The sequence below is a fragment of the Aquila chrysaetos genome, chromosome 16 (genome assembly GCF_900496995.4).
Source record: "Aquila chrysaetos chrysaetos chromosome 16, bAquChr1.4, whole genome shotgun sequence".
Classification (NCBI taxonomy): Eukaryota; Metazoa; Chordata; class Aves; order Accipitriformes; family Accipitridae; genus Aquila; species Aquila chrysaetos.
In genome coordinates, this window is record NC_044019.1 from 2,369,692 (window position 1) to 2,394,550 (window position 24,859).

Genomic DNA, 24,859 nt, shown 5'->3' on the forward strand with positions numbered 1-24,859 from the left:
TTCAGAAGCTTCAGAGCTCACAGTTGTTTCCTTCCCATTCATCTGGAATTTTAGCTGTACTCAAAACCCCCAAATGGCAGGAGGATCCATTTAGCTCAGCCAAACGTCTGAACAGTTGAGGCAGCTTGCAAGTTGCTTGGGACTCCTGGGATCGGGGGGTGATAATTCACTTAATTTTTAAAGCGATGTAAATAGATGTCTGTATTCTGCACTGCCGTGTTCTGAATGCAAACCTTCGCTGCCCCTTCTCAGCCCGCGGAGCTGTTTTTGCACGTCTGCTAAGCTTAGAGGAAAGCGAGTATTACAGCGGGCTGTTAAAAGAATGTCTTTATTCATAAGTACTTGTTTCTCACCTCTGGTTGTGCAAACGCAGCTCTCACGTAAAACTGGAAAATGTAATGGCAAAGTGTTTTAAAGGTTTGTGGTTTTTTGTTTACCCCTTTCCTGCTGGATGTGACTTTCTTGCAAGGGAAATAGATATCTAAGGGTCTAACACAGAACGCAAGCAAACGAAAAAGTGTATCCTGTGGGTAAGCTCTAACACTGCCAAGCCCTAAGTTCAGTTTCTAGGTCTAGAGCGGGAAGTTTTTGGTGAAGGGCAGGACCGTGGTGCTTTCTCTGGCGCGCGGCGAGAGCCCCTGCGGACCCCGACGCGTGTTGGGGTCTCTGCTTCCAGCTGGGCTGTGCCGTGCGGAGGACGCCACGCCGTCGGCGTGCCCAAAGACCCGCCGTCCCTCGGCTCTGCCCTTGGACGCCGGCCGGCCGCGGGATGACATCTTCCTTTGACACCAAACCGGATCACATCAGCGTGTGACGCTGAGACTTCCACTGGAAGTCTTCGATGGGGGGGAAACGCATGGCGAAAGGTATTGGCCCCCAGGAAGGAGAACGGCCGCGGCGAAGCCCTGTGCAGGAGCTGGCGGCTGGGGGACAGCCCAGAGGCGGGGTGATGGCCGCGGAGCTGGAGCCGCCGTGCTCCCGCACAGCAGCTGCGTAACCTGCCCCGCTCGCGTCGGCTCCGCTTCCCCGGTCACCCCCTTTTGTGTGCGAGATGTTCTCAGTTATTAGGTACTAATTTAAGCATCAGTTTACCCTCATTTTGTACAACAATTAAAGGTTAAACAACTGTAAATCAGAGGAGGAGGTGAAATTAAAGCTTTCTTGGTAGTGGCGAGTCACTAGCAGGATTTTTATGTAATCAGTGTACGAGCTAGCACTTCTGCCATGAATTATTCATTCCTGTAGCAAACCTTCCTGAGTGAATTAATTTATATACATGGCAGTAAATAGATGCAGATCCCTTGTGAATCCACATGTCAGACTAGAATTAGGACCTTAAAAATGTTTATTCCGTTAAGTTGGGGGGGAGGAGAATAAATAATTTAGAAAATATAAGAGCAAACAAAATGCACATTCTCAATGCATGTTCTCTTTCAATAATGTAAATCACAATAGGGGTGTAATTACGCAGGCTGAAAGGTATTGACTTGGTCAGTGTGATCAGTAATGGCTCTGCAGGGGTCACTGCAATTTCTGCTAGATGAACTCCACTTATTTTTGGGGGAAAAAAAACCCAACAACTTTGCAGGAACTTTATAGCCTGCTTTATTATTCAGAATAAATCAAGGAGGAAAAAGGTTAAAATGGCAGAAATAATGAGGTTTGATTCCCCCCCCTCCCAATGTGTGTGTTTTATTTTGTGTTTAGCAGGGCAAAGGCAAGCGAGATATTTGGAGTGGATGAGTAAATACAGAATAAGAACACTGCAGGAAAAAAGGGAGGGGGTTTCACAGAATTACTAGAGGGAAGAGTGAGCAAGTGTATGTGCATGTGTGTGCGTGCGCATATGCGTGCGTGCAGTGAAGATTTGCAGGGCATTGAAATCTCTTCACAGTGTTCAGTCCAGTGAACGTGTCCTGCTGAGCTCTGTGCTTAAGGGAGTAATTCTATTGAATTCAACAGGCTGACTGCAGATCAGAAGCATTAGGCTTGGTAGGAAATCTTCGTCCAAAGAGACCTCAAAGAATTGAGGCTCTGCAGTAAGCAGATGTCTGAAGGCTGGAAGTAAAGGGAAATCTACCTGCCCGAATTACCAAAGTTACGGCGTTCTCCCCAAACCCACGGGCAGCAGTGCTGAACAGCTGCGGCTTATGCCGCACGCCAAGAAATGAAGCCTTTTGTTTGGTGCCAAGTTGTACGAGCCATTTATGTTCCTGATTTGTCTTTAAGGATCCTTTTTTAGGTTGTTGGCCTAGAAGTTTAATTTGAGGTACCGCGTGTTTGAAAATTTCATCTAGAGCTTAGAAATTAAAGTTGGTTTTCTCCAAATAGTGCTGGCTTTCTCCCAGGTTTGCTGTCTCAGGCTGTTCACCAAACTTGACCTACAGCACGGCTTACTTTTCTGAATGGGACACTGAATACTTTGAACCCCCAAGATTTAAGAATAAAGGCAGGATCAATTGTAATGGTAATCAAGGAAAACAAATCTGTGCAATTACATGTAGATATTTGCTCAAGTATAAGAGCTGCTTTTCAGTGTAAATGCAGATTTATCAGATCTCATGATGTTACTCGTTTGAGGACTGCATTGATGTTCTAACTAATGGAGTCAAGTGACTTCCTTAAGCCTTCAAACCTTATGGGGCATGGCAGAGAAAGGTGGGAAATTCAAAAATGCAACTTGAGTGATTTGACTAAAAGCTGAGAAACAAGGCAGTTGCAGAAACTTCATTGGATTAAAAAGGCCTTGTGGTTTAATGTGGGTTTCTTTGTTTTTATTTCAGCTCTTGGGTTACTAGTGGTTGCTTTCATTTGAAAGTGTTGCAGAAGTCTTCAGGGATTTCTCAAAACAGGAAAAAAAGGCTCAGATTCTCAGCTGCTGCAAATTAGCTGTGAAATTACAGGAGCTCTCCCTTTGTAGCAGTGGAAGACAGTACCCCGATACGGAAATTTGGTGTGGAGTTTGTTGGAAAATAGCTGTATAACCCAAATGGTGGTAGTCAAAGCAATAGGTTTCCAAGTTTTGCCGGTGTATTAGCACAGATAAATAGCAGTGCTGACTTAAAGCCCCAGAGTGTGTTGCTAACTTTATTAGCGGCCCTTTTGTTGCTACTGTTTTGGTTTATTAGCATGATTGCAGGAGTTGTACTGTTACTTTTTTCTTTTTTCTTTTCAGATCCAGGTGATCAGTTTTGTTACTGAGCAGAACTGGGATTCCCTGGAAGTGTTCGATGGAGGAGATAACACAGCCACCATGCTGGGAAGTTTCTCTGGTACGTGTTCAGCATCATGTTCAGTGAAGCCCGTTGGTGCATGCTTAATTCCTATTCACATCAGCTGGACTTCAGCACGTACATAAAATTAAGCATATGCTTAAGTGCTTCAAAAACTCAGACTAGATTTAAGCATGTGCTTAATGGAAATCATATGCTTTGTTGAATTGGGAATTTGATTACTGTCTTCCTGCAGAAATGTGGATAGAGAGCCTTAAACACAAACCCAGGGGGTTAGGTTGGTTTTTTTTGCAAAAACCCATGAGCACTTCCACAGCCTGGAAGTGAGGGTTCCCGCAGCGCTGCTGGGTTGTGTGGGGTTAGCTCAGGCCGCTGCACTTGGCAAGTTAACCCAGCCTGGCTGATTTGCACCAAAATGGATGAAGGGCTACAAAACAACCTTTCGTTTGCTCAGCAGTAGGGACCGTGGTTTTTAGCAGAGCAGGGAGTAGCAAGCAGCCCAAGACCATTGTAAAGCTTTCAAATAGCAGAGCCACTTGCAAACCGATGGCGCCGATTCTTGCTTATTTAATGAACAGATGTGCTCAAAGTGCTTTGAGGTTGGTAAGGAGAAGGGTCCTGCATAAAGCCCAGCAGACTCTGCTCCTAGCGCTGCGTTTGGGATAGAACTGCCTTGACCTGGTGCTGCAACAGCTTCTAGGGAAGGGAATGAGGCAGGAGAAGGAATCCGGACCTTGCAGGGGACCCGCGCTCCACCCATGCTGTTTCTCATCACTGGCTCCCTTTTGAATACTGCTAGTCTGTCTGGTCTGTAAGTGGTAAAACTTCACATGATAAAATTCACCAGTAGACTTTGAAAAGGCCATTGCCGAGAGGCCTTGGGTATTTCTCAATTGGCCTCATTAGAACCTGATCAAAACCAACAGAGCTTGTTAAGTTAAAGGACTTTCTGTTCTCAGCCTCTCCTGCAGCTAGTCTCCGAGGACACGGAGGAGGAAAAAAGAATCCTTCCTCTTCAGTATCTTTGTGCATCTCTTGTTTTCCTAGGAACTACAGTGCCTGCGCTGCTGAACAGCACTTCAAACCAGCTCTATCTGCATTTCTATTCGGATATCAGCGTCTCTGCTGCTGGCTTTCACCTGGAATACAAAAGTAAGAGCAATTCAGCCTTGATCTCGCAGTTCCTCTGAGCGATGGGGAAATGGTTACGGAGCTGTTGCCTTGTAGAAGTAGAAGCTGCTTAGTGCGGAAGGGGTGGGCTTTAAGGCCCGTGCTTATGTGGTTCCTTACTTTCAAGTTGCAGAGAGGGACTGAACATTAAATGGAGAACAGATGCAGCAGAGGAGATGCGGGGTCATGGCGTGCCCCTCATTTTGCTGCTGATGCACTTTGTAGCACCTGTTTGGTGTCTGTGTTGTAGCGCAGGAGGAGTTGTGGAGGCCAGAGTATTAAAAATTCATGGAGAGCTGGCCAGTTCAACACAGTGCTGCAATCTTTGCTCGGGAAGTGCCTAAAATGATGCTTGTCAGAGGTTGCCTGCTCTTTGCATTCAGTATCGGTCATTGCTGGAAACAGCATGCAGGGCTAGAGAGATCTTCATATGATAATTCTGGTTGGAAGGGACCTCGGAGGTCATCTCATCGAACCTCCTGCTGAAAGCAGGGTCGGATGTGAGATAAAACTAGATTACTCACTTTACACATCTTCATGCAGTCTGTGCTTGGAAAAACTCTGGGCAGCCTCTCGTCACAGGATGAGTGCTGCAGCCCCCGGCTGTCCTGGTGCTCCGCTGCTGAACTCGGCGGTCCACTTTATCGATGTTTTCCTTATGCTGTGGGGCGCAAAACTGGGCACAATCTGTTAGGTGCTGCCTAATGGGTGTTGAATAGGGGGGAGGTAATCACCTCCCTCCGTCTGCTGACTGTCCTCCTGTCCGTACAGCCCAGGACACCATCAGCTGCCTTTGCTGCCAGGGCACACAGCTAGGTCCTGCTCAGCTTATCTGCTGAAATGGTATCTCTCTCTCTGCTTTGTGTTTAGAGGTGCAGTGTCCGGACGCTGGACAGCATCTCTTCCCTCGTGATTGATGCAAATGCACGGCCACCCTCCTTCTGCAGTCTCCAGCTCAGGGAGGCACGCTGGCCTGAGCTAAAGGGGAAGCTTTGCGATCACGTTCCGAAGGAGACGCTGCCCAGAGCGTGGGCACCCGCTCCTTTCTCCCTCTCCCAGAACTGTTGGACAGTTTAGTGGGTTCATCCGTTACGGATTATGCCGACACCCTAGCAGAATGGCAGCACTTTGCTTCCAGCAGGTCTCATGCAAGATTGCGTTCAGTTCAGTTCTCGGGTATACAGACCTGGGAACATCATCATATGTGATGATATGCAGAGACTATATTTAAAAAAATAAATCCACTTTATTTAAAAAAAAAAAAAGTGGTAAGAGAACAAACCTGACTAAAATTGGAAGGCGTGGAAGGGGAGAGAGTCTCTTGGGAAAGGGCTGTCGGGTTTGGGTAATGATGCCAAAAATTCAGTCTCCCCCACGTCTGTGTTTTGATTCCTGCTATTGGAGCAGATGTCCGTTCAGGAAGGGCGTGCTACAGCCAAGCTGTGGTGGGTCACGGTGATGGTGGCTGTTACCTCGCCGATGGTACTGTACTGAGGGCTTGAATTATTCACATACAGTCCGGCAGCAGCACAGGCAGCGTACAAGCAAGCAGGTGCAGAATGGCAGCTCTCGGCTCTATTCGGCACATCTAAATTGAACGTTCAGCTAGCAGTCAGGAAAGCAAGCAGGCTTGTGCATTTGCAGTGTGCTAAAGATACGGGTGCGACAGGGCCGGGAGCCAGTCTGGTTTTTGCGCAGCTCTCAGGGGACTGGTTAATGCGCGGTGACGGTCTGGCTCTGTTCCTGCGTTGGTAGCAGCAATGGTGAGCTGATGAGAGATGTGCTGGGACTGCTGTCTCTGTTCACGCAGCCTTCCTTGGGGCGATGCAAACATAATTGTTTCTTGCTGGACACTGTGTCTGATAATTGGTTCTGATCACAAATCTTGTGTTTGTCTCTGAAGCCAACCAATGTTCTGTTTATTTTTTCCAAAGCAGCAAGTAGATTTGGAAGTGCATTTCATTTTGTAAAATGTCCACAGAAATGGCATAGCTGTTTGCAGAGACTGTGTGTGTGTTTTTAGAAGGGCAACTAGTACTAAGCTTTCCAGGTTTTACTGGGTTTGCAGATTGAAACCTTGCATATTAACGGATCCAGCCAAGATTATGGCAACCAGCAAGACTGGGGAGAGAAATCGTGCCCCAGATTGCTCTCTGGGAGCTGGAGAAATGGATGTTGTTTCAGAAATTCTCTTGCTGCGACTCTGTTTCTTCTCCATTTGTTTCAATGAATAAGCTCTTTGAGGATCGTATTACCCCACTGCAACAATCATGTTCAGGTTTTTCATGAGGCTTGGGATTATCAGGCTTGTTTGGTTTCTTTGCTGAGAAAATGAATAGGTGTTGATTTTCAGGGCAGCTGCAAATAATGTATTTTTTGCTTTGCTTGTACAATTGGAATTTCACAGCGCTGAGCCCCAGGTTTTGTCTTTGTTCGGTTAGAGGTGCTGCAAGGAAGTTTCGAGAGATGAGCTAAAACACCAGTTTGTTTCCTCCCCTTCTTTCACCCTCGCCGGATTCCTCAAGCAAAGCTCGTATCTCTACATGCTCGAAAGCCAAAGCAGAGCAAGAGGAATTTAGGACTGAGTGAAACTCAGTGCCCACTGATGTGAATGGGAGGTTATTTAAAGCTATTCTCTCTCTTGGCTCTCTGAAGGTCAAGCGATACAGCCGTGTGTGGGGAGGGACTACGTGTTTGCTTGCTGGGAAGCGTGACTCGGGTTTCAGGAGGAGAGTCAGCATCTCCTCTCTCGTTTCTTTTTTTCATCTGCTTTCAGCTCAGCCTGCAGACTGTGGAGTTTAAGCAGAGCATTAGCCTTTGCAGCGATGCAGAAGGTTATCTTTTAGTGGCAGCTGCCAGCACTGAGAGCGAGGGAGGTGCTGGCAGGCAGCTGAGCCGCGGTGGGTGCGAGGTGACTGCAGACGCCGGTCTTCGTTTTATCTCCGTTTGGTATTGCAGAAGGAAGAGAGGGTGGCATGTGTGTAAAGGAGAGCACATCACCTGACACGCGACTTCGGGGATTGTTAATTGGGTTTGCAGCAGGATATTCCCAGTTGTAAATGTAGCTGAGATGGAAATGGGATTGAATGAATTTTTTGTAGCCTGTTGTGCAGGCACCATCAAGGACCGGCTGCGCTTACTGCTGCTTATATCTCATGGTAAATTCAATCTGTGATTGAAAACAGGAAGAATAGGGTCGGAGAATGAAACCATGCTGCTTCTGTCCAGAAAGGGACAAACTGCACACAACGCATACTGTATGCCCTTGATATTGCCAGTGAGGGACAGCAGATGGTTCTCTCTTGCATCCTCTCTGATCTTCTGTCGGATGCTGCCTGGTTGATAAAGGCACGTACGGCGTACCACAAATGCAGACCTCGGATGGGGAGAGTTCGTGGCGGGTGTTTTGGTTCGTGAACTGTCGAGAATGAGTCTCTTTGCTTTGCAACGGACGTGCTGTCGCAGATGCAGCTCTTCCGTCAAGTCATTAGGGTTCAGTCAAAAACATTTTTGGCCACGAATTGCAAAGTGATTTGTGATACCTTTGTACGTGGCAAAAAAGTGTGTTCCAGGTAAAGTGAGGGCACTAGACGTGAATACCTCTGGATCCTGGACATACCCTGTAACACAGGGGAATACTGTGTGATCAGGGATGTCTTTGTGGAGAACGCAAAGGCCACGGGACTTTCCCACCCAGTGTCTGCGGTGGAGGTGGTTGGTAAACAGGGGAATGGGATAAAATGAAGGTGTGCATTCCCGTTCCTTCTGCCTTCAGCGCAGACGCCATCCCCGCTCCCTGGAGCGCTCATCTCGCTCTTGCCTTTGCAGCCGTCGGTCTGTCCAGCTGCCCAGAGCCCCCCATTCCTGGGAACGGCCTGAAGATCGGTGAGCGCTATTTAGTGAACGACGTCGTCTCTTTCCAGTGTGAACCAGGCTACGCGCTTCAGGTACTGAACGTTTTTCCAAAAAAAAGGATGACAACAAACACCTGGAATACAGGGAGATCCTCCAAACCTTGTGTCTTGTTTTCCTCTTCTCCAGGGCCACTCTCACATTTCGTGCATGCCAGGCACTGTCCGCCGCTGGAATTACCCACCGCCACTTTGCATCGGTAGGACTCTTGTTCTTTTGTACCTAGCAGATATTTATAGCGCTCTTCTGAAAAAAGGTAAGGGTCGGAGTTAGAGAAATGCAGGTTGTTCTGGAAGTGAGATAAGACTGTGAAAAAATCTTCGTTTCTTGCAAGAGGAAATTTCAATGAAAAAGTCCCCGTGGGCCGCCCAGGATGCTTTATTTAGAATGCTTTAAATGTGGCTATAGTATAAAAAGTAAAATAAAAAAAGCATTTCCTCAACAAAAAAATCATTCAAAAGGGAAAACCTAGAACTTCTTTATACTGAAAGCAGGTTGCTTTGATGGGTTGAGGGGGTTTTTTTCCATCTTAAGCAAAGATCTGCAGGATGTGGTTTATTTTTATGAAAGGCTTCTTGATATCACTAAAACTGCATCTTTTGCTGGAGCCTGTTTACCCTCCCAGTATCTCCAAACCACACCACTTGGTGCCTTGCTGTCCCCCCTTTGGTGTCTGACAGGTCCTATGTGACCAGCAAGAGCCAGGTCACTTGTCAAGACGGCTGTTTGCCCGTGACACCCTCCGAGGAGCAGGGCTGAGACTGCTGAGTGTTTCAGGCCTTCAGAGAAAAGCACTGGGCAGTTGATTTCCACTGCGGAGGAGGCACAGACAGGAAGGGAACTTGCTGGAGTTTTTTGATTATTTTCAATACCTTGCTTTTAGCAAATCTAGATGTTTAATATTCATATTGCACGTTTTACAGCTTTGAGAGAGACATTTATGCATTTAATAGCTTTAGTTAACAGTTATTTCAGGCTCCTGCTGTTCTAGCTTACATCATTTTGCTTTAAAGTAATTATAAGAGCTAACAGTTCTTTTATCCAATGATCTGCAGGCCAGGAGTAAATACAGAGACATTTACTTGAGTCTAAAGGACTCATACCCATGGGAGTTGCTCTGAAAGAAATCAGAAGCCCTTCAGCTCGGTATTAGAGTTGGGGGATCCCAGCCTGGAGGAGGACCCCAATGTTATCATCTAGCTGATGCCTAGCTGAGCAACTGCAAGTTTCAAGTTTTCTTCTTTTAATCAGCATCGGTCACCCAGTTCAGTAGGATTTTGCCTGGTTGGGCTGTGCCTACTGGGCACCGTCACAGTGTAAACACCAGTGCAGTTTAATTCAGATGTCTGGTTTTGGACGGTCGTGACCAAGCGCAGTGGTACAAACGCCCATCCACCTGTCTGTTCCTATCCCTCAGCTTGCATCGTATTTGACTGAAAAAGGTCGTTCAGCTTCAGAGAGGCATGAACACGTCTCTGCAGCCAAGCGCAGATCATCATGAGTGACCGTTGTCTTTTATGGGGATGCCGCAGCACCCCTTGCTGACAGTCCTGAGGCTCATTGTCCTGGGCTAATTGTGTACTGACATGTCTTAAACCCTGTCCAGAGCACCGCTGGCTGCCGGCCACACGGGAACCCAGGCTTTGGTTGTTCCCCTGCTCAGAGAACAGCTTGCTTCCCTGGCGAAGTGTGCTGATTTTCTTTTGGTCTACTTCATCCAGATGCTTGACTTCTAAATAATTTAGAAGTAGTTCTATTAAAGAGCCATTAAGAGGAAAAAGAAAGAGAAATCTTCTGGGAGAAGCCTTGTTAGTAGCAAGTACACGCGTAATGAGATAGTGGACAAAGGGAATCTGTACCTTCACTGTCAGAACGAGTTAGGAGTACGCCTGGGTGTATTCGGCTGGATGGTATTACCGTAACAAGGTAGAGGTCATCCAGATAAGCATGAGAAGATGCTATCTGTGTTTAAATTTCATGTGATGCCTTTTGTAAACATATTTTGTGCTGTCATATGTGGATCGCTTCTTGGTAGGGAATTTACTTCAGTCAGTGTGCAAACACGCTGTTCTATATTTATCAGTAATTGCCCAGAGATTGACAAGTATAGCAGTCAAGGTAGATCAGTTAAACAGAAGAAGAAGTAGCAGTAACTGGAGTCAAAATAGGATCAGTCTGTTTCTTAACAGTAATTTTTTTAGGTGGTTAAAAATTCAAACAAGTGCTGCATGCATGATGTGCGCTCTTACAATGTCTATGGACAGAACAGAGCGTCCGTCTTGTCTCTTGCAGCTCAAATCTGTTTCTCCCACTGTGATTGCCAAAACTGGATCTCTGGGTCCAGGCTTTTATCTCCAGAGGGCAAGAGAAAGGCACATGCATTAGTAATGTGGCCATGCAGTGCCTGGCAAACTTTGTGCTAGTTCCATAGCAGGCTTTCCTTTTTCTCTTCTTAGTTTTTACCTTCTTTGTTTCCCACGCAGCTGGCTGGCCATGACTGTCACCCAGAGAGACCCGTAAGTGATCTTGACCCCTAACACTGTTGATTTTACAGCCCAGTGTGGAGGAACAGCAGAAGAGATGGAAGGAGTGCTCCTGAGCCCAGGGTTCCCAGGAAATTATCCAAGCAACCTGGACTGCACATGGAGGATACTGCTGCCAGTGGGGTTTGGTGAGACAACTGGTTTTGGTTTGATGCTATCACAAAAGAGATGATAGGAAGATACTGTCCCTGTTCAGTCAGTGCTGGATGCATTGCTTGCCAAGATGAGTTACAGAGACTCTGTTGTTTGACCTCCTGGTCACCCTTCCCATTAAAGATGCATTTATATGGTGCTGTGAAATGATAAGCATTTTTTCAAAGGGTGATTACGGGTCACCATGGAGTGTAACAGGTTGATACGGATTTGTGGGCACGCCTCTGAATCAGCTGTAACATCCTCTTTTAGTGTGCTTGTCTTAACTACTCCCGTTTGTAATAGCCCTAGAACATCACCACCAGTTGCATCACTCTTTATAAATGTAACAAGTGACCAAAGCTTACGTCAGACTATATCCTACCTCAGCTAGAGTTCATGCAGGCATCAGCACATTCAAAATTAGGATCTCCCCAGCCCTTAGTAAGAGAGAAATTTGCACACCCCCAGCTCAGCTTTTCTCCAGGTCAGCCCCATCAGGGTGCCTAATTGCCGGGAGGTAGAAGTATTGCACGCCTGGAAGAAGCGCTGACTCTCGGGGTTTCGTGGATTAACTCTCCTCCTCCTGGTGTAGCTGCCGTGTGCTGCTGGGGAAACGGAACACCCGGCTCAGTGTGTCCTGCCATCCGAGCTGGCTGCGCTCAGTTTGGCAAGGGGAGATCTGTGTAGCTCTGCGCTTGCCTTCCTAATTTCTCTGGTGTCAGGCAGAGGGAGAGGCGTGCACAGAAACTCCAGCAGCATGAAAACACAGGCGTCAATAGCCTGAGCTCGTCTGAAACTAGCAGGACCCACATACCTACAGACACCCTCTACCTCCAACCGTGGTAAATGTACTACTGCTGATTGACTGGGCTATATTGGGCAGCACTGGGTGAGCGGTGCTGATGTGCTAAGGCTTGGGTATAGCTTTGGAGGCAGACTCTTCATTCTTCCTCTCCAGGTGCTCACATCCAGTTCCTAAACTTCTCCACTGAGCCGAACCACGACTTTGTTGAAATCCGCAACGGGCCGTACGACACCAGTAACGTCATCGGGAGGTTCAGTGGCACCGAAATCCCAGGCTCCCTCCTGTCGACATCTCATGAAACAACTGTGTACTTCCACAGTGACCACTCACAGAACAAGCCAGGCTTCAAGTTGGAATACCAAGGTAAGGAGGCACAGAACGAGCAGCGATGGAACAATCCTGTCCCCGGGTGAGGGGGCGGAGAGAGGGTGGGCGTCACGGTTGTTGCTATTCTGTTGAATTAATTCCATGAGGACTTAATCCAAATGAGTGGAAAGGTGTTACATGAAGGCCATGCTTAATCCTAATAACTGGGATCTGTTCACCCGGTCTTATGCCTACGGCAAATAACAAATGTTCCTAGAGTGCTTTGCGGCAGTGAAATGCCTTTGAATTAATTCCAGCCAGATTCACTTAGATCTTGGCTCTGTCGACTGGCATGTGCAAAGAGAAGAGTCCTCAGCAGCCATGAGTTTGCTCTGGAATTTTGCAGCTGCTTTTCAGTCTCAGCTGAAGTCTAAATGCATCCTTAGCTGCAGCGTAGCCTTGTGCTGAGGCAGGCTGGTGGAGGGAACCAGGTAAACAAATAAATAGCCAAATAATATAACAACGGGGCTGGCTTGGATACCTGGAGTGAAAGGAAGGAGAGAAATAAATTATTAAAGTCCAAAGATGCCCTCAGTGCAGTTTTTGAAGATAATGAGGGAATGGAGGTGCCCTCTTTCTTACCCAGCTTGAGTCCTCAGGCAGCTCCCCAGTTTTGAACATGATGTCCTCTGAGCAGCCGCTGCCTCGGTCTCTGAAGCCAGCAGAGCGAGACCCTGGAAGTGCTCCTTCTCTTACTGGATTTGCTGCTCTTTGAAGGTGCTGGATTGGGGCTACCCACCCGAGTCTTTGCCCTCTTCAAGGAAAACATGAACTTTTAGCCCTGCTTGATCCACAGCTCTACCTTGATGAGTGTTTCTCCAACATGGTTTGGTCTTCTCTGTCCCACCTGTCCTTAGCATGTGGGAATATGAAGGGGCAAAGGATGCTAAGCGTAGATCGCGTACTTCCTACTGAATACAATTAGGATGGGTTTTGCTGTGCAGCACTTGGAAGCCAAGTGGTCCAGCTACTGCCTCGGAGAGAGATCTGAGGAGTGGGAAGGATAGAGCATGTGTCTCCAGCCATGTGATATAGCCAAGGACTGACAAAGGGCTGACTCGCCAGAAATAGCAATAAAAGCCGCTACTCATACTTAATTGAAAACATTAATTTTGTCTTGGCTGTCCTGTTCATGCACCATATAATTCATGCGCTATTGCACAATTTAGGAAGGAATGTGCTCTGTGAGGCACTCTGGGTAATCTCATGGAAATTGCTATGCAAATTAGCTCTAGCAAGGCTGACCAATAATTTATAATGCCAGGTGGAACATGTTAACCAATTGACTTGCATTCGTCATCAGGGTTGTCCGTGTTTTGTTGAAAAACAAGGCAGATTTCCCAATTAGAAGTGAAGTGCGGGGTGACTCTGTGAATACAGGCTCTGAGACTTCGGCAGACCAGGACAGACCCCAGTGCTCGTGTCTGAGGCTACTGCAAAGCAGCAGCAGGGTTTTCCCTCAGCGTCCATACAGATGTGTGCATGGTTCATTAAAGTTTATCTCCTTCAGTTAAGTCATTGTATGAGGAGGAAGTAGCCAAGCAGCACAGAGAGTGTACTGTTCCTGCTTTTGTGAGAAAATACGAAGTGTGAAATATTCCTCCTTATTTTTTTTTTTTTCTGTTTCAGCCTACGAGCTGCAGGAATGCCCTGACCCGGAACCTTTTGCTAATGGTGTTGTAAGAGGAGCCGGTTACAACGTCGGCCAGTCCATCTCTTTTGAGTGTCTGCCTGGCTACCAGCTGATCGGCCACCCCGTCCTGACCTGTCAGCACGGCACCAACAGGAACTGGGACCACCCGTTGCCCAGGTGTGAAGGTACGGCTTTGGGATCACCCTGAGACCACCCGGACAGGCATTTCTGGGGAAAGAAAAAGCTTCGGCGCTCTGTTCTGGCCTCCTTTTGAATCGTTGTTCTGTAATTGAGCTGAAAGTTTCGCTGGAAACAAAAGCATGGCTGGAGGCGGGCTGGGAATGTGCACTTGGAATAAAGCCTCAGCCCCTGAGGTGTTGAAGCGTGTTCTCAGTGAGTTGATGTTCAACATATTTCAGCCTAGGCAAAGCGAGCATTTTGAACAATTCAACACCAAGGTGCGTCTTTTCAGGTGGTGCATTTGAATCTCATGCTCTGGGTGAGGACTGTCTCTAGCTGTCAGTCTCGCTGCTGAATGCCAGTGGGAGCTGTGCTTTCAGACTGAAGCAGTCCAGGGTGATTGTAATAATTGTTCTTGTCTGCTTTACTACTTCAACAATGTTCAGCTTCCATTGATTCAGCATTGGTAAATAAAAACAGTTCCTGGTAAAAGACCCTTGCAGCTCTGGGGGCTCATAGTGTGGGAATATTGTGTCCCTATCTAGTCTCCTTAATGTGACCATGGTGGCATCTCCAAAATGATCCAGATGGGAGCTCTTCAGTAACCTTCCACAGTCGTCTTTCTGAAAACCACGATTGCGAGGAGGACCCTGCAGGCTGAAGGAGTGGATCTACGTTCTAGGCATCGAAGCTCAAATGTCCAAATTCTCTTTTCAAACCCCAGTAGGGCTGTTTCAGCCTTTTATCCTTTGGGCCAATGGACTGAGTTTTGTGTGGTTTACTTTAGAAGGTTTTCATACAAACCCTTAAGAAGTTCAAGACTGCTTATTGAAGATTTCCCACTACACTTCCCAAGGGCACTGACCTTTATCCCAGCCTCTTTACAGCACTTGGTCTGTAAGAACTGTGCACTGGGGAAAGAGAGGGAGAGGTGATATTTTTCCTCTTTTAAGTCCTTGAACCCCAGAGAACACAAAGCATAAAGAACCGAATCCTCAGCTACTCTTTCACTGACCCCAGCAATGCAAGAGAGGTGCGTTAGCTGAGGAACTGTCTCACGCTCAGCTGGGTGCTGCTGGTAAGGTGGGGGCTGGTGGTAGCAGGATTATGCCCTTACCTACCTCAGGTGTCAGCTCTGCTGGCTACAACCATCCAATTCTTCCTTCTTTATTGTGTTTTTTAAGTAGCTTTCTTTCTCTGCAGCACTTCTGGTAGCAGAGAAGGGTGAGGGGTTAGGTATGTTTTGGACCATTTGCTTCTTTTCTCTGTGTTCACATCTGGTGGGCTGCTAGTGCTGGTAAAGTCGATGCGGAACTTATCTTTTCTAGCTGTTTCCTTAAATGGTCCATTTTTTGCGTAGCAGCAAGCAATGAGGACTCACTGCCTTAGGTGAGGCCACCTCACCTTTCCCACACAGGTCACAGCTGAAAGCCCTTTTAATTAAAAGGGAAGCTATAATTCTGAAATAAATGCACAGAGGCCAAGGTTTCCAGCACCGTTCGAGGGAGTTTTTTTCCCGTGATCAGCAGGCTGCCTGCTGCTTTGCAGGGCAGAAAGGAACTTGGCCTCCAAGGTTTCTGGGGTGTTTGTTTCAGAAAATGAGTGTATGGAGTGATATAACTACACATGCTTTTCTCAGCTTGACAGACCACGTGAGAAAGCAGAGCAGAACCAGAATATATGGAGCCTGGCTCTAACCTCACATCTGGCACATCAGGTCAGGGCCAGGGTGGCAGCAGTCTGCGGAGCTACTCCTGTACAAAAGGAAGTGTGGTTTGCTATATATTAGTGTAGCGCTGAGCCTGAATTAATAAGTCGTGTGGGGAGGGAGAATGTGTTAGCCTAAGCCAAGGACTGGGTTAATACAGCTACGTGGCTTCTAGAAGAGAGCTGGCTCGGGCAGATGACACTGTCTGCACTTACCCCTTCAGTTAGTGCAGGTTGCCAGTACCGCGCTGCAGCCGTTATCATCGTTTCAATTGAACTTGCATGCCAGGGAGGTCCAGAAGCTGATGCTCGTACATGGGACTTTCAGACCTAGGGACCTGCTGTGGCCCTCCTGCATTGCCTTCGGCAGGATGTCATGTTTCTCTCCCTCTTTTTCGCTGCCTGTTTCTAATTGCCTCTCCTTAGTTTGCAAGTTCATTTGGACCTGGAAGATACCTAGTGCAATAGAACTGTCGTCTTGATTAATGAATTGGATGCTGCTGTCATACAAATCATCATTTCCCCCCTGCTCAGATGCACTCTGTGAAAAGCCAGCTGCTCGGTGGTTCTGGTCCAGGCCATGCTGTATGAACAAGTGGATAGATTTGCCCACTGGTGTGATCTTGTCAGGAGCTGTATTTTTCCATGCATGGGTGCAGACAGCTGGTGGAGCCCAAAGACTCTTACTAGGGCATAAGATAGAGTTTATTTGCACACCTGGCTATCACATCTGTACAAAACGCCCTGACAGTCTCCTTTCAGCTCTGAAGCACTTAATAAATTTATTGTAACGGAATTAAGTTGAAAATGTTAGATGTAGTTGTGACAGATGGGAATTATTTGAGGCAAGCTAGGCAAAGGTTTTGGGGCTGGATCCTCCAGAATTGCTATCTTTTCATCCAAAAAAAAAAAAAAAAAGGAAAGAAAAATGGGAAATACAGGATCTTTAAGAGTTATTGTTTTGGGGGATAGTTCTTCATTAGGTTTGTGTTTCTGTTTGATTACCTGCAGTGCCTTGTGGAGGGAACGTCACCACCCAAAACGGTACAGTTTACTCTCCTGGCTTCCCCAACCAGTACCCCAATTCCCAAGACTGCACTTGGCTTCTCACAGTTCCAGTGGGATATGGAATCCATCTCAACTTCACTCTGCTGCAAACAGAGCCCTACAGCGATTTCATCACTGTTTGGTGGGTACAGCAAAGGTGTGGGGACTGACTGGAGTTGCTTCTAAGGCTCCATTTCAGAAAGATGCTCTTGCTGATACATAGAGCACCCATTGCCACAGCGCGTGGGTAGTGCCGTGTCTGAGAACGGGAGGAAGTATCCTCTGGGGACACTAGGATGAGGATTTGGAATTTTTTAAACTCCGGGTGCTTGATGGGGCCTTTAGATTAAGGACCATGTGCTGCAAGGGGCTAGCATAATGGACAAAGTGGCTCTCTCTGAACACAGTTAATGTTACATTCCTGAAAAATGTAGGCAAGGACTGCAAGGGCAGTGAAGGGAATGATCACTGGATGACTAGGCTGCTCATGCCGGGTGATGGAAATGTCATCCCTTGGGTCTGGAGGGGAGTCTGTACAGGAATCCTTAGCTTTCATGGTGCTTTTGCCTCAGTGTTGTGCAGCTCACAAGAGTAGTCCCACCCTTGGCCGTGTAGCAGCACCTGTCAGACCTTGTAGGTCTTTCTTGCCATTGATTTCTGCGATCATCAGCAGTTAAAAATGAAGGCCGTCAGACCCCTGCAGTGCCTGGGATTAGCAGTGACCGTCCCACTGGTTTGCCACAATTACCACGAGCAGGGGCTGAGCTGCCGGGGGGATGCCGACCGGCATCCCAGCTGTGGCGGGAGGGTGTTCGGTGGCAGAGCCTCCCTCGTCCTGCTGGATGCTTTCATCAGCCTGGCCCTTCATCTCCGAAATGCTCTGCTGAATGGAATAAGGAAACATCTCTTGGGGAGCTTAAGGGACTTTACAGAGGACACTTTATGAATGGTAAATGGGGTCTTTATCTCAAGCTGAATTTAGTTGAAATGAATCTTGTTCGGACTCGCATAATAGGAATTGCCTTTTGCTTCTGATTTCCCTGAGAGACATTTTTATGGGGCTCATTTTTTTTCCTTTTGCACTTTACCTATGGCTACCTGTCTGTGGATAGAGGCTGAATGAAGAAAAAGCCATTGGTGAATCACTTGCATTTACCAGTGTCCTCTTTTGGGTTTTCTTTTGCAATCAGAGATACGCAGCCCTGCAATCCAAGCTGCTCTCCCAGCCTGCAAAGGCAATGCTAGGATGGCGTTAGGCACCAGAACTGGCTGTGTCCCCCAGCTGCCTTTTAAATAGCAGAACTGTGACCTGTGACGTAAAATGGGTGCAACTCTGCTGTGGTTAATAAAGTGGCACTGATTTCTTTACCCAGGAGCCTTACAGGCTGGGATCTTCCTTTCCTATGTGGAGAAGGGAAGAGAAATGGCATGTTACCAACTTCAGTCAGCCAAGGGAGCACACGTAGCTGTGCCGGCTAAAGAGGTCGTGGCCAAATTCTTGAGCTTGTAGCACTCAATATCTGACTTTCAAAATATCTCAGTGTCTGCTGAGTAAACAGGGAGTGAAACTCCTTTGGAAAACTGGCCCTAATTCTTCAAGTTCTGAGGTTAAAAATGAAGTTGATGTTTGTAATTGTCTATTGGGTGAGCACTGCACTGCCAGAAGTTGATGTTTGTAATTGTCTACTGGGTGAGCACTGCACTGCCAGAAGAGATTATCCTGGTTATAATGGAGTGGGGAGGGAGACTGGGGGTCCAGGTCAGCTGCCCAGGGAGCTGCTGAGAATGTAATATAAATGTAGAAAAGGGAGGACAAGGAAGGAGGAGCATGGAGGAGTTCCAGTGCATGCGGTGAAGGAGGTTGGTTGTTGCCTAGGATTAAAGACATGTAATAATGCTCTTTTTTTGTGTTTCTGATACGTGATTTTAGGGATGGTCCACAGCAAACAGCCCCACAGCTTGGTGTGTTCACTGGCAACTCTGCTAAGAAATCAGCCCAAAGCTCTTCCAATCAGGTCCTGATGAAATTCCACAGTGATGCAGCCAACGGAGGGATTTTTGCCATTTATTTCTATGGTCTGTATTGCTTACTGAGCAACACATGCTTTATATCTGCCTATGGGATGCGGAGGGGCGTGGATCGGTTGTGGCTTGTTGTGGGGACGACTAGTTCTGGGGAAGAGAAGATGTGAAAAAATACAATTTTACCTGAAGTCTTCCACAAAGGGCCTAGTTTCACAGGGTTGAGATTGAAGGTCTCTTACACAGTTGAGTGCTGGCAAGCGGTCACACAGTCTGTGCAGATGTGGAAATCCATCTGTAACGTTGTGATAATTCAAGCACAGGTCAAGTGCCTGCGAACTAACAGCCGTGCCAACCCTACACCTCTCTCAAAGCGACGCCTGCAGATACCATCCTCTCCATGACAGATCCCATTATGGATAGCTCCACTTTGTTTACCTAAAACTCTCCTTCCCTGCAGTGTGGGCTGGGTGCAGTACTGTCTTTCCAATGCTGTGCTAAACCAATTGGGTCATCTTGGTGGCCTGTTTTAAACGGCAACTGTGTTCCAGCTGAGAGGTGACTTCATTTCTCTGGGGAGGAGAAGGATTCCCGTAAATCCCTGAATTACTTGGGGATTCTTTGGTGTGAGTGCAGCTCACGCTAGAGAGATATTGGTTATTACATTGAAATGAGAGCATTTGCTTTCCGCCACTAAACAAGAGCCCAACTTTAAATCGGATTAGCTAACAAGTTCCTACGGCAGTACTGGGATTTTGGAAAGTGCAAATGGAGACCTCCTCTTGCTTTGGTAATTTGCTGGCAACAACGTCAACAAAGTCTTGCATGAATTACATGATGAATCTGTGCAGAATGTCTTAGCTTATGTTCAGTTCCGAAAGGCAAGTATTATACGGATAGGCTGAATTTAAAGAATGTTTGCTAGGCTTCGTAGGGAATTGGTTTACTGCTGCAAAACACTGTAAGATTTATATTACCAGACAATGGTGCGTATATAACAGTTATGCAAAAAATTATGGTTTAGGCAGTTTGGCTCAGAAATGAGCAGTATGTAAACACTGCTGCAGTTCAGTGAATGCTTCCTTTTGTAATATGAATTAGATACTATCATTGCTATGGTTAGAGCCCATCAGCATATGTTGCTGTTCTCTAATCTTGGTAGCACTTTATACTGATGTTTCTTTAGCTTATGGTTTATGTGGGGTATAAAGCCACTCTCAGACATGAGAGGTCTGGAGTTGGTGCTAGTAGGAATCGGTGTAGTCTAGCAGTCATTTATAACCTCTTAGCCAGCTGGGCACTCTGGCAACTGCTTGGCCTTTTTAAAAGTGTCATTTACTGGCTCAGTGCTCCCTTTATACGTGGAACTTTAGTATAAAGCCTAACCCCAAAGATTTAAGTGATTAAGGTGGTTGCCTCCACGGTGAGATTCCTCCCTCTTTCCCAAGTTGTCATTCTGCATGTGGTGCCTTGCTCACCGAGAAGGGTGTGGGGAAAGGGGGGAAATTTTCACACCAGGCTCAGGCAGTACAGTCAGTTAAATCTTGGTCATCATCCTTTAGGGTGTAACTGCAGGAAATGCAATTTCCTCAGGATCTACAGCAATGTATATTTTCATTTCTGTGTCTGCATGCTGGCAGATCTAGGACATAGGAGACATCCTCCTTCAGCTTTAAATTGTCTTTTCCCATACAGTGATCAGCACCCTGTCAGAACCATTGCCCTTTTAAATGCCTGCAAAGAAATGTTTCCTTAGGGTGGAGGGAGGGAAACAAAAGAATGATTCACAGAGCTTAAAGATTCAATAGCATCCCTTGAAAAATGATGATGTTGCACCTATTATTAAATGGGTTAGTTCAGGTGCCGGCACGAACTGATGTGTGAGTGTGATGGGAAAGGGTTTTATGGCACAGTAATTCAAGGGGGTCCCAGTGTGGTTTCAAGGACGGGACTTTGTTTTGTCCTGGTGAGAACAAATGGATATGCTGTTGAAAGGAGCTCTACTAGTGCTGTATCACCCATATGCTGAAGCCATCTTAATCACACTTCTGTATTGAAATATGGCCCATTAAGGAGAGATTAATGCTGAAAATGCTGGGTTATCTTTCCACTTCAATAGGTGCTGTCAAGCACTTTTTAAATAGCATTTAATTTAAATTTTTGTTACGGTTTCCTTTCCTTCTTCCCCCACTGTCAAGCATCTGTTTAAAAGCTTGCGAATAACTGTGTTCCCTCCTGAGATGGCTCTTTGCTGTGTAGCAGAAGGTTTCTTCCCTGCTGCCTCCCGTCTCCCACTCCTCTCCCATCCCACGTGCAGGCTCTCCCGGCTCCTTTGCTCATCCCTTCTCTGTGCTGCTGTGGTGGATTGCAAGGAAGGGGCTGACTGTTTGAATTACAGAGCTGGCGCTTTCCTTTGACCCCACCCTGGTTGAGTTTAGCTCACCGTAGCAGCATGTGTTTGTTTTTCTTCCCCCTCACGCACATGGGATACGTAAGCCTGTCCCTCATGTTAACCAGAAGCCCCTGCATTCCCTCCAGCCCATTCCCTGGACCTCCAAACGTCATGTCTTTCCATGCATCCTTGGGGGGAAAGTATCATCCTACCCCTGGTTGGGGGGTAAGGAAATTGGGGCAAGACGATGGGGCATCTACTTCTGTACATGTGTATTTAAGCATCATCGTAAGCCTCATTAAAGTTGCTGCCAGGACTGCCAGCCTTGCCGTGGTGTGAAGAGTTCGACATTGTGGAGTTAGTAAGAATTAATATTCAGTGGCAGCTTGAACTCCAGTATCTTAAATTAAAGGGCTGATATAAATTTCAGAGGAAGTTATGCTTGTCCAGGGTCAGGTGCAGGGGGAGCAAAGATGCAGAGAAGTGCTGAGCAAATAGCAGAAAATGTCTTTCATTAATATTCATTTAGTTCCCAGTACCATATTTTCAATTTAACCGTGCTCACAGCTCTTGTGTGTTTATTTTCATAAGCAGCACAGTGCTCGAGCCTTATGCACCCACATGCTTGTAAGCAGTGCATTTGTTTTGCTCAGTGTTAGCTGATCTTTAATTTTTGGTGGAAAATTTGCTACTTGCAATGTATTCGGTTAGGTGCATGAGCCTTAAGGAATTGTTTCTGCTCATCAACTGTATTTCTTCTTCCCCTTTAGCCACATGGTACCCCTGAAAAAATGCCTAATTGAGCAAAGAGTACAAGGTCTGCCCTGTTTTGCCTTCCATGAGGCACCAACATCAACCTTGCATAGGTTACTTTGTGAACTGCAAGCTACATGCAGGAATTGCAGTTGAAAACACTAGTGCTCCTGGAATTATTTGCAGAAGAAATTAATGAATAATTCCAAGTTAAAAATAAATCACTGAGTTTTGCGATCTCTGTTCAAGGACAGGCGGTAAGGATGAAATTCTCTGAATAATTATTGTAATCTACTTGCTGCTGGAGCAGGCTGAGGCTCTCCCTCTTCAGTGATTGACCTAGTTCCACTGAGGTCACCAAGATCTTCTTTCTTAGTATCGCAAAAGGTGCTGGTAACGTTGCCTCATGTCCGCATCCATCAGTCATCCTTCAGTCTTCATCCAAAAGGACTAACGCTGTCCAGGCACGTACATCTCCACAGACTGACAAAAATCTGTTTCCTATTAGGTGTAAGAAACTGGTGGAAGCTGCTTTGGGGCAGAAATACCTGGAGCCGTCTCTGTAGGGTTTGGAAGGGGAAAGGGCTGGTTGCGCTTGTGCCAATTCCTTCTACTTGTGCAGAGGGAGGATTTGCTCTGATGTCTGTTGTGCTTAGCACCAAGACGGCCGTGGCTGCCTTCACCCCCAGCTTAACATCTGCTACTCTTTCTTTCCTCTTTCAGCCTACCAGCTCTTCAGATGTCAGCCCCCGACCATCGTTCCCAACGCAGAAATCATCACCGAGAACGAAGAATTTAATATAGGTAGCCTCTCCTGGTCCTCTTAGCCCTCCTTCCCCCCTCACCAGCTGCTGGGAATGCCCATAGGAAGACACGCGCATGTTGCCAGCCCATACCTGGGGTTTCAGGAAACCTCTTCATGTGTGTAATTGTGTGTGGCACGGGGAGCTCCGCATGACCTTGCTGAACACCCAACATTCACACAGAGTCAAACTGATCCGATTGTCCTGAGGCTTTTCCTGTCTGTTAGTACAGAAGAAGTGGTTTGTCTTTTGTGAAAGCCCTGAGCTTGTTTGGAAACATTCAGAAATCTTTGCCACAATAATAGTTTTCAGGTGTTTCAAACAAAGCATTGTGTGAAGGCTTAGAGGCTGTTATTCTTTTTTTTGAGAACCTTTCACCCATATCGACTGTGCTTCTTGTATTTTTTTTGCTGCTGTTCACGGTTACATCCACATTTGTAAGTGTGTCTACAACCAGTGGAGTAGCCGTGATTTTTTTTGAAGCAGCTTTTCTCACTGCTCTCTTTGAGGGAAATCTCCACCTGAAATAGCTTGCACAAATCATAATAGTCTCAGCGGCATGACAGCAGTTTATTCCAACTGAGACTCCAGCATGCCTTTCTGTGCCTTTTATTTCTTGCATGGTCATGCCAGAGCTCGATGGCAGAGGCACGGTTGGAGAGGTCTCTGCACCCCGTGGTACCCTGTTCCCAGGCCACGGTTCAGCCTTAATGAATTGATCCTTCTCTTGAGTCAAGATGTTTATTGTTTCTGTCTGTAGGTGACATAGTGAGGTACAGATGTCTTCCTGGCTTTACCCTGATTGGAAATGAAATCCTGACCTGCAAACTAGGCACTCATCTGCAGTTTGAAGGACCTCCACCCACGTGTGAAGGTAAAGCCGGGGGTGCCCAGCGTGGCAGCCAAAGCTTCCCTGTCCCGAACCTGCTGCAAAATGTGGGAGCTTGCTAAGGCAGGGAGCAAGCTGGATGGCAGCTGGGGGAGGTTTCCTTGCACGTACTGCATCTTTGGGGTTAACTCTCAGATCTCCAGGGTCCCAGTAGTGCAAAACCACCCGTCAGGACCTTGTGAGGCAGGTAACAAGACACCTCTGTGCAGGGAAAGGCAGTTCTCCCGACCCACCTCGCAGCCTGTCCCGGGGCCGTGCACCTTGGCTAGGCTCAAGCAGCAACTGGCAAATAACGGCAGGAGATTTGCTGGGTGATTTACTGCAACCACCCTCTGATAAATGACAGGGAAAGTTCCTCCATCCCTTGCTGGCTCCGAGGATTTTCTGGGGTGTCCACACTGTCTGGGGGCGTTTGCCTCACATCGGGTGCCCCTGAATTATACCCTAAGTCCCCGGTTCAGGAAGGCACTTTAAGCTTGTACTTTTCTGAACAGGGACTGAGCAGAGTTCTGACACACCGTGTGTCTGACTGCATTTGCGAAGTCATTAAAACAGTCACCCAAATGTCCTTACCCTGAGGCGGGGGGAGGAATTCTGCGCTGACAGTTTGCCAGTGATACATGAACAGCCAAAGGAAGAGCAGGCTGCAGCGAAGCGAGCTCCTCCGGCGAGGCAATCCTGCGAGGAACAGCTTCTCTATTAGTGCCACAGAATGTATTACATGGGAGAAAAATGAAAGCCCCGAGCACGCTGCGTTGTACACCTTGCTGCTGCTCAGGAGGGATCCCAAAGATGTTTCCGTGCTACCATGTTACCTTATTTATCCTCTGGATTCCTGCTGGTACTTTTGTTCGCTCCAGCCGTGATTATTTCATCTCCTTCATTCCCTCCTATCTGAACATTTTTACCATATAATGGGATATTTTTCTATAGCTTTATTCTCCCTCAAATAGCATGAACTGAAGGAGGGAAAGGGAGGTCATTCAATTATTTACTGATGGTTGTTAGCCTGGGGGTAAAGGGACTGCTTAAATTACATCTGGCCACCAATTTATAGAGGTCAAAAAATCACTGATGGGATTAAGGATTTGGAAAGAATACACTGTTCTTTCTGGATAGTTCTGGCTGTTTTCTATTAATACAAGTACAGCATTTGCACTGGGCTTTAGTGACAATTATGGATAAATAAAGATCCTTTTCTTTTTATGCTTTTTGCTCACTTTGTGTGTTTGCCTCCTCTTCTGGGGTGTTTTTGCTGGCCTTTTTATT

At 46.9% G+C, this 24,859-nt stretch overlaps 1 protein-coding gene across 4 annotated transcripts in view; it reads left to right on the forward strand.

Annotated features, from left to right (window-relative positions):
- Window positions 1–24,859, forward strand: part of CSMD2 (CUB and Sushi multiple domains 2) — a 312,235-nt gene that overhangs the window by 241,200 nt on the left and 46,176 nt on the right. For all 4 annotated transcript variants that reach the window (XM_030039537.2, XM_030039535.2, XM_030039538.2 and 1 more), the window contains 11 exons: window positions 3,176–3,272; window positions 4,281–4,385; window positions 8,232–8,350; window positions 8,445–8,514; window positions 10,870–10,986; window positions 11,952–12,161; window positions 13,794–13,982; window positions 16,696–16,873; window positions 18,662–18,807; window positions 22,622–22,702; window positions 23,462–23,575. In XM_030039537.2, the coding sequence (XP_029895397.1) occupies window positions 3,176–3,272; window positions 4,281–4,385; window positions 8,232–8,350; window positions 8,445–8,514; window positions 10,870–10,986; window positions 11,952–12,161; window positions 13,794–13,982; window positions 16,696–16,873; window positions 18,662–18,807; window positions 22,622–22,702; window positions 23,462–23,575 (1,426 nt within the window). The remainder of the gene's footprint in view (window positions 1–3,175; window positions 3,273–4,280; window positions 4,386–8,231; window positions 8,351–8,444; window positions 8,515–10,869; window positions 10,987–11,951; window positions 12,162–13,793; window positions 13,983–16,695; window positions 16,874–18,661; window positions 18,808–22,621; window positions 22,703–23,461; window positions 23,576–24,859) is intronic.